The sequence below is a fragment of the Ambystoma mexicanum genome, chromosome 1q, assembly GCF_040938575.1.
Source record: "Ambystoma mexicanum isolate Mex_15411 chromosome 1q, UKY_AmexF1_1, whole genome shotgun sequence".
Lineage (NCBI taxonomy): Eukaryota > Metazoa > Chordata > Amphibia > Caudata > Ambystomatidae > Ambystoma > Ambystoma mexicanum.
In genome coordinates this window covers 1,060,161,575-1,060,174,618 of record NC_090922.1, presented here as the reverse complement: position 1 = coordinate 1,060,174,618, position 13,044 = coordinate 1,060,161,575, and the positions used below count along the sequence as shown (strand labels likewise).

Here is a 13,044-nt window from a genome sequence, read left to right as displayed (position 1 = left end):
ACCGACTCCTGTAAGGAGACCCACTGGACTTCCAACGATAACGCGGAGAGTCGCCTCTCGAGTAATCCGTCGAAAGCCCCGTAGACCTCGACTTCCGGGGCTTAAACACCCGACCTACAGACAACGTCTTGCGCTCCCGCAAGGCCTTGGCAGTGAGCGACTGGCAGTCGACACAGTCCGTATCGTGGGCATCCCCGAGGCACCAGAGGCAGGCATCGTGCGAGTCCGTGACTGACATCTTGGACCCACAGTCCCCGCATTTCTTGAAGCCCGGACGCGGGGTGGAAGACGAGGTAGACATCGTTTCATTAACAGGTTTTCACAAAAACCGAACAGGTTCAAAGGAACCGAGAAGAATACAACAAACTCCAAAGAGTCGAGGCGTACCGAGATTCACAAAGCGAACACGTTCGCGGAAAAAAAACAGAACTGAGGCTACGGTCATCGTACGTCCTACTTATCACATCGGGTGACATCGGCCATCGGAGGAGGTCCTTGGGGACGGCTCATCGACGTCATCGACGCAGGACGCAGAACATTTTCCGAAGCAGCACAGCTGTGGACATTACCTGTCATAGATATGGAATATGTCGGAGGACCCAATCCCTTTGAAAATGTTACATGAGGAAGACATGCACTCCAGCACTCAATGTAAGATAGTGTGTGCTGGGTCTACAAAGAGAAAAAGGGAAGGAAAGTCAATTTCACTTTACTACTCTAGTCAAATGGTATGTCCAGGAGCTTCTCTTGAACTTCCGGGGCAAAGTCGACATCCTGAGCCAAGAGAATGCTGGTAGCCATTGTTCTCGCCACAGTCTGCGGTAACCAAACCTCATTGAAGGCTTTGTCAGGAGGCTTCCTTGCTGTCCCTAATCAGAGCCTCAAATCCATCACGCATCTCCCCTTCAGGGATCTGCCTGACTGCTTCTGTTGTGACGGAGCACAGTCCAAAGGAGAATTTGGCGAGGGCACAAGTGTCTTTCACACACCACAGTCCTAGGCTCAAGGACCCGAAAATCTTCCTTCCCCATGAGTGAAGATGGAATTCCAAAATAAGCCCTGGGGAGGATTTTGGGAGGCCACCCTATTATGGTGAACAGGGAAGACGCAGAGAGGTTAGCCAAACACAATCAATGTAGGTAGAAAAATGGCAAAGCTTAGTCTCAGGAAGGTTGACAGGGGTCCAGGGCTACAATAGGCCCACAAACATCAACACAGGAAATTCCAGTTAGACAGGCAAGTATAACATTTAAATTTCTATTAGGCCTTAAGTTGCAAACTAAGTATTTATGAGCGGCGACAGGCGATCTTCCAGCAGCGAATACAGGAGCAGGCCCAGCATAGCTCCCCTCAGAGTCAGATAGCTGAAAATGCCAAAGCAGGTGACGCAAGGTAAACATCTGCAAAGATCCAAGGCTCTGCTCGGGAACTGAGACATCGAGGTAGCCCAAGAGAGCTGGTTGGTCCAAGGACCTTTCCAAAGGCCCAGCAGGCATAGATCCTCGAACAGGGGTGGAGACTGGTTGTCCTCACCGGTCCAGGGGTCGATGCACCAACGAAGAGCTTCTTTGGATCAGGACAGAGGAGCAGGGCTTTGCATGGATAACACTGAGTTGATGCTGGTCAGCTGCAGGGGTCGTCACACAAAGAATTTGGCAGTCAGCAATGAGGTCTAACATAGAACGAACAAACACACAGACTCTCACGCACGTTCACAGAGGAATTAGATTGGATGGACTCTACTTCAGTTCACCAATTACTTATACCATACCTCTGGGTGTATCTCTGTGCTCTTGGCGAGCCCATGCCAGCAGAACAGCCGTTTAGGCCCGGTCTCATGGTCCACAAGGATAATCACCTCCCAGCACACAATGGCCAGGAGCAGGGTTTAAAAAAAGACATCCGTTCCCAAATGGCTATCATATAGGTTTATTGGGCTACTAATGCGGCTACAATACTGGTGTAGCAAAAACTGAATCAAAGATGCAACCAGTCTACTCCACAGCACACTTTTAGGGGGATAGAACCCCTATAACCAAAATGGGGTCATTGCCATATTGGCTATTCTGGGAAGCAAACCAGAAAATGAGTTGCAGTGCCAGAGGGACTTCTACTGAAGTCTCTCGAGCCACAAAAGAAAAGAAAAAACATGGAAGCCAGCAAAACATTTAGGGGACCGATACAGTTGGGGAGCAAGAAGCCCAAATAAAAAATCCTGCCCTACCAAAGGTAATAAACATTGAATGTGTGTCCATTAAAATACAGACATAACTGCCTTCATCAAAACACATTTTTATGCAAAATGTTAGCAATTTTAAAACCGTTTTTACCAGTTTGTATGTCACATTTAAAATCCTGTCGGCTGCAACCGTCATATTCCTATACACCCCCGCCATATAAAATCGATAAAAAAGATGAGAATTTATTAAAAATGCAGCAATATTTACCTTCTTTGCAAAGACCAAAATCGGCTATTTTCACAAATCCTTCAGTATCCAGTAACAAGTTGTCCAACTTTAAATCTCTAGAAATACAAATAGAACAACTTTAGTTAAAAGTGTAATGCATTTGAAATTTTGCTTAATTCTAGAGAAAACAGCAGTACTACAGCTTTTTATTGGCCATTTAGGATAATGTTCCTTCTGACGCATTAGTCCTTCGGCTCACATACTCCTCATCTTGGATATCCATTTTCCAGCATCATCCAGGACTCTTCAACCACCAAAAAGGGACATCAACTGGGCGTGTCAGTAATACTATCCCTAGTGACACGTTTACTGTACCCATGGTCCTTCACGCGTCGAGGTCAGTCAGATTGTGTTGTTTCTGACATGAGGTTGCATGAAGTGTAGCGCGAGTACAGATGTAATAAAGCAGAAAAAAGCGATAGAGCAAGAAACATCTATGCACCTTCGACTCCAGGATGGGAGGAAGGGTAGGCGCATGTCAATCTAAGCAGATACAAGCATCAGAAATACTATTACGGTGAGTAACGTATGCCCTTTGAGGTTTGTCGATCTGCTTAGACACATGCTATGCATACACTCGCAACCAGTTTCTGGCAAAGGAGGTGGGTTGGGAGAAGGTACAGCGGCACATAGATGTTTTAGCACAGCTTGTCCCACCTGTGAATCTGCTTTAGAATGTGTGTCAATGCAGTAGTGCTGAGTAAAGGGTACGTATGGAACTCCAAGTAGCTGCTTTGCAAACAGCGTCTAAGGGGGCCCTTGCAATAAATTCTAAAGTAGCTCCTGTACCCCTGTTAGAGTGAGCTCTTGGTGTGAAAGGTAGGGTCTTCTTTGATAGTGAATAGCACATATGCATGCACTCGGCTATCCATCTGGAGATTGTGTTTTTTGCAATGCGATCACTTTCCCAACCAGGTGCTATGGAAACAAAAAGCTGTTCTGTTTTCCTTAGAGGTTTTGTTTTTTTTACGCAATACAAGACATCCTGCCTTTCATCTCTAATGTATGGAGGGTTCTTTCAGCTGAGTTAGATGGATTTTGGGGAAAAAGTAGGTAGTTCAATGGATTGGTTGACATAGAACCAGGATATGAATTTTGGTGAAAACCTAGGACGTGTTCCAAGGACCACCTTGTGGACTTCAAAGAAAGGGTACTGATAATGCCTGTAGCTCACTAACCAGTCTCATCAAGGTGATAGCTAGGAGAAAGGTGGTTTTGTAGGTTAAGTGTTTCAGGCTGGCTTTGTGCATAGACTCAAAGAGCGGACCGATGAGATTTGAGAGCACAACGTTTCGGGAGGATAGTTCAGGGGCAACGTGCTCGCCTTGGAACCAAGACGATGCGGAGCAACATAGGTTCGATCCCCGGGTCCACGCTTAGAAAACCTCTGGGTATTAAGCGCTTTATAAAAAAAACATTCTAATTATAAGGTCCAAACCTGGTGGAGAGTTCGAAAAGAGAACAAGTGTTTAAAAGTGTACTTGTAAATGATTTGGTTGGTAACAGAGTGAGCAGTTACAAAAGTTCTTTCTTAACATGAACGTAATCTGCCATTCTGAAAAGTATACGTAAGGTTATTTTACTGAACTGTCAATTAGTTGTGCCTCTTCACCAAAAGTAATGCTGTTGGCTTCACTTTGTTATTTCTTTCAGAATATGAGTGTGTACTTTCCCCAAATGGGTTTTGCTGTCCCTGGTCTGTTTTATACAGATTCTAAAACAGTCTTAGGTGTATACCTACCTTTAGGTTCCTAGTAGCTCCTTTAAAAAAGTATATGGGTTTTACTTACCTTGAATAGCTGTGGGCCATCCCAAAATAAGTTAAAGAAGTATTGCTTACCTTAGTCTGTGTTCCACTGACCTGAAATGCAACTGTAATAGTATATTACAACATTAGGTTATCTGCCTACAATAGCTGTGCCCCATTCTTAAAAAGTGTTTTGTAGGTGTAGCTGACCTTGGTATGCCTGAAGCAATTCTAAATTAGTGTGAAGAGTTCTTGCTTACCTCAGTCTGTGTTCCAAACAGCTGAAAAGCAACTGTAATTGTACATTGCACCAAAAGGTCTGTGTTACCTAGTATAACTTATCCTGAATATGGTTATAGGTTTGTACTTTTCCTTGAATTAGTGTTCCACTATTCAGAAAATTATACTTGCAGGTTAGTTTACCAAGTGATTTCTCAACTGAGTGTAACTGCATAACTGCTAGGGTCTACTACCCTTGTATTACTGAAAGTAATCAGAAAGTAACTTATGATTTTATTCCCCATGAATAGGTGCGTCCTATACTAAATGTGTCTGTTAAGGTCCGACTTGCCTAGAAATACTGTTTGTTTTCTAAAAAAAGGTTTATGCTTTGGCCTGTGTACCTTCAAAGCATTGTATTGTGTTTATGATAATTACAAAGTACTTACCACCCCTCTCTCCCCCCACCCTCCCAAGACTGGACTTGGCCTAATTGTATTTATAATAAACCTTTAATTTTCTAATACTTCTGGTTGTAAGAGTTTCTGTTGAACCCTTGGTATACTACAAGTTCGTTGTACCTTACTACAGCCCTCTCTGCTTCCTAAGATGAGTCTGGCTGCTCGGTCTATGCTACCATTTAATCAGGTGGTACAGCCTTATACTACAAGCAGAATCTGCAACCGTCTCAGTTGAATAATTTTGATAAGCCCTTAGTTGGACTTCAGAAAAATTGTCCTAACAACTGGTTGTTCCCCCCCCCAGTCAAAGGGAAGGAGTTGTCCTCTTTGGAGTTCCTCTGTCACATAGAAAACTGGGTCAGGACAGCAATGGTCTCTTCACGGTATTGCAAATGGTCTGCAGGTTTCTCTGGTGGTCTTCTTCAGTTACTTCAGTTTCCAGTGGTAGACTTGCTTTTCACTCCAGGAGCCTCACCTTATATACAGTTACGGCACACACTTCTCTGCAACCTCTCTCAGCAGTTTCCAGGAAGGGGCGTACCCCCAGTGGGAGCTGGTTTCAGGCACTCTGGCAGCCAAAGAACAGGGGGGTGGAAAACGTGTCCTCCACGTCCTACCTGCCCAGACTCTCTGGAGCCTATGCAAGAACACCCAAGGGTTCCCGCCAAAGGCAACACACCCACCCACAAACACAGGTAGAAGAAGGCCGAACAAAGAACAGCTATGCTAAAAATAGTGAGAAAAGAAAGAATCCCCCAAGTTCGTACTTGGGTGCTCCTATTGTGCACTACCGGGGTTATGGATAAAGCCTGCAGCAGAAAAATGACACAATAGGTAGTAGAACACATCCACTGCCACCAGCCATAACTAGGAGTTTGTATATGCAACTATTTATGTGACTAAAAAGTCACAGAAGCAGAGAGGAGGAAGAAACTAAGTATCCCCTTTGGCACTACACAAGGTGTTCTGTGCCAATCTCTCAGAATGTAACGTTTTTGGGGGGATAAGTATCTCTCTATCCTTAAGAAGAACAAGTTACTTTAGGGTAAAGAAAATTATCTCCAAGGAGAACACAAAGGGTCCTCAGCAACACTGCCCATAAGGAGCTGTGTGCTGCAATAGTAAAATACAGATGCCTTAAAGAAATCTGGAGAAAAGTAGACTGCCTAGGACAGGTAAAACAGACCACAGTTCCAAAAGACAGAGCCCATAGGAATCAAGGTGTGGAATAAGGCTCCACTCATTCAGGATTTCTGAAAAAGGTCCATAAATCAATCAAGAAGTGCAGGGGACTCACTAGGAGAGGGGATGAAACACACACACACACACACACACACACACACACACACACACCCCCCCCCCCCCCATACCCCTCCCGGTTTCCTCCACCTGCCAGAGACCGCACTAAGCTACACACTCACACTGAGTCCAAGTAGCTTGTGTAACCTCAAATAAGGTCCTCTGTGCAACACAATCCACAGAGATAAAAGGCCATTATGTCCTGCCAGTGACTGCACTCAGCTACGCACTCTCATAGCTATATCACTCTAGCTTTTTACACTTTGGATTTTTGGTTACATGTGCCTGAAGACAAGCTGGTGGCAGCAATTATATTTGTGCCTTTCTTTTTTGTGCTATTTTTAGTGTTCACATTTACATTTACCCTGTACGGCTACTAAAAGTGGCTAGTGCCCTAAAATGGCCACATCACAAGATTTCCACCTGTACCGTGGCCACATTGTTGAATAACCTTCCTGCTTTGTTTGGTCAGAAAGTCCCATTGGTCATTCGCAGGCTAGTGATGCGTGTGCGCTTGTGTGTGTGTGCGCGTGCGCGCATCTCTCAGGAAGGGGGTAGGACTGTCTGGTCAACTACTGGCTGTTTGAATGGTGCAGATCCTTACCATTGATGGGCTTGGACTTGCTCCCAGGCTGGACTTTGGATAAGAAGACGACTCCTGCAGCCATTTGTTCAGATCAGCGTTGAATCCCACGTAGAAGAACAGACGATTGAAAATCCGAAGACGTCTGTGTTAGGTAAGAATTGGTGTAGTAACACAGACTACACAACACTTATCTGCTTGGTATTAGGTAACCCACCTTTTGGTATAGGTCTGTACTAGACAAGTTGTTAGTGTGACAGAGCAGCCAGGCCCATCTCAAGAGGAGTAAATAGGAGTTTTAGAGCTGTGGCAATGAAAATCGTTTATATACATATCCAATAACACTTGTACTCAAGGTTTCTGTTATAAATAATGTTTTATTTAACATCAATTTTTAAATAAGCATTCTTTAAAAAGGCAATTCATGTAACAATCAAAATACACTTTAAAACTACTTTTCAGAACCAGAGCAAATCAGTGGATAATCTTTGCATATGATTCTTACACAATTCCTACACCCCGAGGTGACTTCATTCACAAGGACAGTAATGGCATACATGTATCACACTGGTTATAGTTGCCAGATTCTGAGTGTTAGGGATAATTCTCAGAAATGTGCCACTTCCTCTCTACCTTAGAGACCCCCAGCAACTTTGCTGGATTTTGAGGAGTTTAATAACCCGGAGAGAGCGAGACCCTTTTCCCCCACTCTCTCGTGTATTTTAATGATATGATATATGATATGGCATTTGTAACGCGCCTATACACAAGTGTTTCAAGGCGCGACGAGGCATGGGGGGGGGGGCAAGGGGAAGACAGACAACGATCCTACTAGGCCAGGTGTCATTCAGATCGCGCAAGTGCAGGGGTGGGGGAAGGGAAAAGTGCAAGGGGAAGGGGAGGGTGGGGGGGGGGAGTGCAGTACAAGGTAAGTAGCGTAAAAAATAATAAATAAGGCCAGCTGGTGGCAAGTGCAAGGTAGATGCAGAACAAGTGCTGGGAAGGGGGAGCTGTAAGGATACAGTGACAGTCCTGCAGTGCAGGGGGTGCCAGGGAGGCAGTGCAAGTGGAGAGTGGCTGGGCCCTGGACCGAGGTCACTGAGAGTGGCCCAGTTGCAGATTCAGAGCAGATTCAGTGAAGAATTAAAGCTGTTCAGCAGGGGAGAGGGAGAGAGAAAGCAGAAGCAAAGAGGAAGGTTTTGAGGTGCTTCCGGAACCGGAGGTGGTTCTCCTCAAGTTTCAGGGAGGCAGGAAGGCTGTTCTAGAGGGAGGCCCCTGCTGCAGAGAGAGATCTACCCCCAGCTCGTTGCTTCGAGAAGCGGCTGACCCTGAGGGAGTTGGAGACGGATGAGCGAAGGGCTCGGGAAGGAAGATATTTAGGAAGAGAGAGTTGAAGGTATTTGGGCCCCAGGCCCCAGAAGGCCTTGTGGACAATGCAGAGGGTTTTGAATTTAATCCTCGCAGCCACTGGGAGCCAGTGTAGAGATTTCAGTCCTGGAGAGATACGGTCCCTGGGCTTGAGGCCAAGGACAAGTCTCGCAGTTCTGTTCTGGATGAGTTGCGGAGAGTGGAGGCAGGCAGATTAAGATAGAGGCTGTTACAGTAGTCCAGCTTTGAGAGAACCAGGGCTCGGGAGACAGTGAGCTTCTGGGGGAAGGAGAGGAAGGGAAGAATACCTCTGAGGAGGTGCAGCTGGTAGTGTGACTTCTTAGAGACGTCTGATATATGAGGAGAGAAGGAGAGTGTGGAGTCGAAGATGACCCAGAGGTAGGAGCAGGAAGGGGGCCAAGGGAGGCCGGCCAGAGAGCTGCAGGGAAGGAGGGAGTGGGTGTGCCGATAAGTAGAATCTCAGTCTTACTGGCATTAAGGCAAAGGTCATTGGCGGCACACCATTCCTGGATAGCAGACAGACAGTCAGAGATGAGGGAAGGAGAGGAGGAGGCCGAGGGTAGCCTGAAAATGAGCTGGGTATCGTCCGCATAGCACTGGAAGTTGGGGCAAAGAGCGGCGATGCGGAGGGCAAGGAGTGCCAGATACTGGTTGAAAAGCCAGGGAGAGAGGTTAGATCCCTGGGGAACACCACAGGAGGAGAAAAAGATGTCAGAGAGGAAGGACCCCAGTTGGACCTGAGAGGGTCGATTGGAAAGGAAAGAGGTCAGCCACGCCAGAGCCTGACCAGTGATATCCAGGTTATCACGGAGACGGTTGAGCAGGATGGCATGGTTGACAGTGTCAAAGGCAGAGGAGAGATCGAGTAGAATGAGAACACACGGAGTGTTGGAATCGAGGTTCGAGAGCAGGTCCTCACGGATGTTCAGGAGAGCAGTTTCCGTGCTTCTGGCAGCTCTGAAGCCAGATTGATGGTCATGAAGACTACCAACAGATTCAGCGTGGAGGTTAAGCTGGGAGATGGCCAGTTTCTCCAGGAGCTTGCCCAGGAAGGGAGTAATGGAGATTGGGCGATAGTTGGCCGGACAGGAAGGGTCGGAAGAGGGTTTCTTGAGGAGGGGGTGCACAAGGGAGTGCTTGAGGGGGGAAGGGAAGACTCCAGAGGCGAAGGAGTGGTTGCAAAAATCAGCCAGGGCGTCGATGTGGTCCTTGATGGTTTTGGAAGAACAGGGTGAACCTGTTTAGACAAGACTTTCATAGATCGGACTTGTCTGGAAACCTTGTCAGCAGAAAAAAGTGGAAAGGCAGAGAAGGAGGGAGGAGGGGTGGCTGCAGAAGGGCCAGAGGAAGAGCCGGGAGGAGAGGGAGGGAGGTGAAAGGAGGAGAGCGAGGACAGGATGTCCTGAGTTTTTGAGATGAAGTGAGAGGCCAGTGCAGTGCAGAGGGCCTGGGAGGGGACAGGAGAGGTAGAGACTGCAGCAGGGTTGGCCAGCTCCTTGCAGATTTTAAAGAGTTTGGCCAAGTTGTTTGATGCCTCAGAGATGCGGGCTTGGATAAGGGCTCTCTTCTTGGTGAGAACCGAGAGCCGGTATTGCCTTTGGAGCAGGCGGCAGGCCAGTTTGTCAGAGGATGAACATGAAGCACGCCATTTCCTCTCTGCCACCCTGCACTTGCGTTTTAGGGTGACGAGATCCGAGTCATACCAGGAGTTACATTTGGCTTTGGGCTTCAGGCGGATTCTCATGACTGGGGCAAGGATATCAAGAGTATTAGATATAGCAGAGTGGAGCATGGAGAGGGCTGTGTCAGGGTGGGAGTCAGCCGAAGGGGGAGGCGGGGCGAGCAGGTAGCAGCAAAAGCCTCAACTGACACGAGCTTCATGGGTCGGATGAGCGAGAAGGTGGGTGGTAGTGAAGAGGGTGGCTTTGCCTGTGGGGTAGGGAGGGTGATGTGGGAGGATAGGAGAAAGTGATCACTCCAGGAGAGAGGAGTGGAGAGAGGGACGGAGAGGGGAAGGTCAGAGGAGATCAGAGCACCAAAAGTGTGCCCTGCAGAGTGAGTAGGCCCAGACGAGAGAATAGAGAGTGCGAGAGAGTCGCAGAGGTCACGAAAGAGACAAGTGGGGGGACAGGAGGCATCGAGGTGGATGTTGAAGTCACCAAGAAAGAGAAGGTGAGTGGTTGAGGACAGGAGTGAGGAGGAGAGGTCAGCCCACTCAGAGAGGAAGGAGAGGAATGTGATTTTGAACTCTTTCTTTTGGTTGTGGAGTCTGACAAACTCCATAGGCATCATCCTTTTACATTGTGTCACCCAGCATCTTCAGTGCAGTGGCACAGTGAAGTCTTTCAGATTTCCCAAGGTTTAAATACCTTCTCTCGGCTAAACTACGGTTTCCAAGAGCAGTAAAGTGAAATTGACTTGACTTACATTGTAACGTTCTAGACCCAGCACACACTATCTTACAATGGGGTGCTGGAGGGTTACTTAGTATGCCCTTTGTCTAGCTTCTCCTGTAACATTTTTATGTTAGCCTTACCATGATGAATGGCTGGTGGCAGTGGTTTACTTTTAACTACTGTGGTTTGCACTTAGCGCGGGCTGCGTTCACAGCTGCAGTAAAGCACCCAAGGGTGCAATTTTTGTCAAAATGGCCCCGTCTTTTTTTGCCTTCAGTGCAGTTTCAGAGAAATCCTTTACATTTCTCATAAGGTTTAATAACGTTTTCTTGCGTGAACTACTGTTGCTAAGAATAGTAAAGTGAAATTGACTTCACTTACCTTTGCCCTTTGTAGGTCCAGCACAACCCATCTTATGTGAAGTGCTGGGGGGGTTACCAAGTAGCCCCTTTTCCGGCATTCCCATGTACCATTTTTTGTTATCCTCACTACTTTAAATGGCTAGTGGCAGTGGGTTAATTTTCCTACCATTGTGCTTTTCTACCGCAGGCTGAACCCTCAGCTGCAGTATAGCATCCGGTATACCGTCATTTCATCGCCGCATTTTTCATCGCAGGGTTTTTTGCCGCGATTTTTTTTACGAAAAAAAAAACATTTTGGGGGGGGGGATTTTAAAAAAAATGGGTTTGGGTGTTCGGGATGATAAAAAAAGAATGGGAGTTAGGGGGGTAACCCCCCCCAAAAAAAGAAAAAAAAATGTGATGTTTTTTCTAAAAAAAAAAATCACGGCAAAAATCCCCGCGATTAAAAGTGCGGCGATGAAATCACGTAGAACCATAGCATCCATGGGAGACCATTGTATCAAAATGGCCCCACCTTTTTTTCACCATTTTCTGTTTGTGAGGTCTTGCTCTGTACGTTGAGCCAGGTTTGAGCCCTTTGTTCGTTTTGCCTTTGGGGTGGCTTCATGTTGTCAAGTAGCCAAGTAACACTTACACTCAGTTATAAATAGTTATTTATTTGACATCAGTTTTTAAATAAGCATTCTTTAAAGAGGGCATTATATGTCCAACAATGAAATATACTTTTGCAGAATCAACACAAAGCTAGTAGATACTCTTTAGAGACGCTTTTTACACACTTCCTACACCCGGGGGTGACTTCATCCACAAGGACAGTAATGGCATTTATATATCGGTAGCATACTTTGCAGATTCTGAGGTTTGTAGAAAGGAAAGGGTAAAAGGAAGGAAAAAGGTTACAGTTTCTCTGTGACACAGCACTGAGGGTGCTGTGGGGGCACCATACAAAAAATAGATGCCTATGGAGTTTGTCAGACTCCGAAAACAGTAACACAATCCAAATCAAGTGAAAACACATGAGGGACTTGGGTGGCGAAGTGGATGATGAATTGTGGGCATGGATATGCAAAGGAACATCACAAGTGTCCATAGTGGCGCAATATAAACTACACGGCAGCAAGTTATTTCATAGGTGGCAATATCACCCTCAAAGATTGTCAAAAATGTTTCAGTCAACGAGCCCTCTGTGCTGGCGTCAATGTGGGGAGAGAGCTAATTATTGGCACATGTGGTGGGAATGCCCCCGGGTCCAAGTGTATTGGAACGAGGTCCTCGGTTGGATCAAGCAGGTTGATGGGGTTTCCCGAGAAGTTACACCTCTCTTGATACCGTTTGGCTTGGAGGAATCTGACTGTGAGATGCGAAGAATGAGTGGAATTGTGATTCCCCTTGCTGCTCGCCGCTCGGGCTTGCCTGGTAATTAAGTGGAAAGCGGGGCTGGTCCCAAGCAAGAGGGAGTGACTAGGGGTTGCAACAAAAATGTATAAGATGGAAAAAATCACGGCAGCTCTCCAAGGTAGAGCGGCACAAAAAGTTGATGTGGATTGATTTTGTGAATTAGTATATACCCAGCAGTGCACGAGGGTCAACAGAGGGCTAATGACGAACAAACTGCTAGTAAATGCAACTGCTAAATGTTTAATTGATTGATGAATGATATGCGTATACCCGAGAAGCTCTGGAGATAGGACATTCTCTGCAACACATCTGCTTAGTCTGGAATACCTAATGAGTAATTAAGATAAATTGACCTCATACAACATTGAGAGACTCAAATATACCTGGACTATGAGAGGAAACTATTCTAGGGGGGCGGGGGGAGGAACAGATGTTCGGTTATTGTTTAAGGCTACAGTACGTTTGGAAGAGGGAGGGGTCGACAGGGGATTGTGGTTGATAACATGGTCCAAATGATGCCCGTTTGTTAATATTGTGTTCCATAAACTCTAATAAAATCAAGTTTAAAAAAGAAAACACATGAGGGAGTGAGAAAAAGGTCTCACTCTAGGGTTAAAATTAAAAAGTCCTAAAGTCCAGCAAAAGAGCTGGGGGTCTCTAAAAATAAAGGTAATTAGCACAGAAATTAGAATTCTCCTTAACAGTCTGATCAGCTCTCCATT

General features: G+C 46.3%; 1 protein-coding gene across 1 annotated transcript in view; it reads right to left on the bottom strand.

Moving 5' to 3' along the window:
- Positions 1-13,044, bottom strand: part of PKN2 (protein kinase N2) — a 1,791,501-nt gene that overhangs the window by 193,636 nt on the left and 1,584,821 nt on the right. Inside the window, exon 18 of the mRNA XM_069641740.1 lies at positions 2,448-2,524. Within this exon, the coding sequence (XP_069497841.1) occupies positions 2,448-2,524 (77 nt within the window). The remainder of the gene's footprint in view (positions 1-2,447; positions 2,525-13,044) is intronic.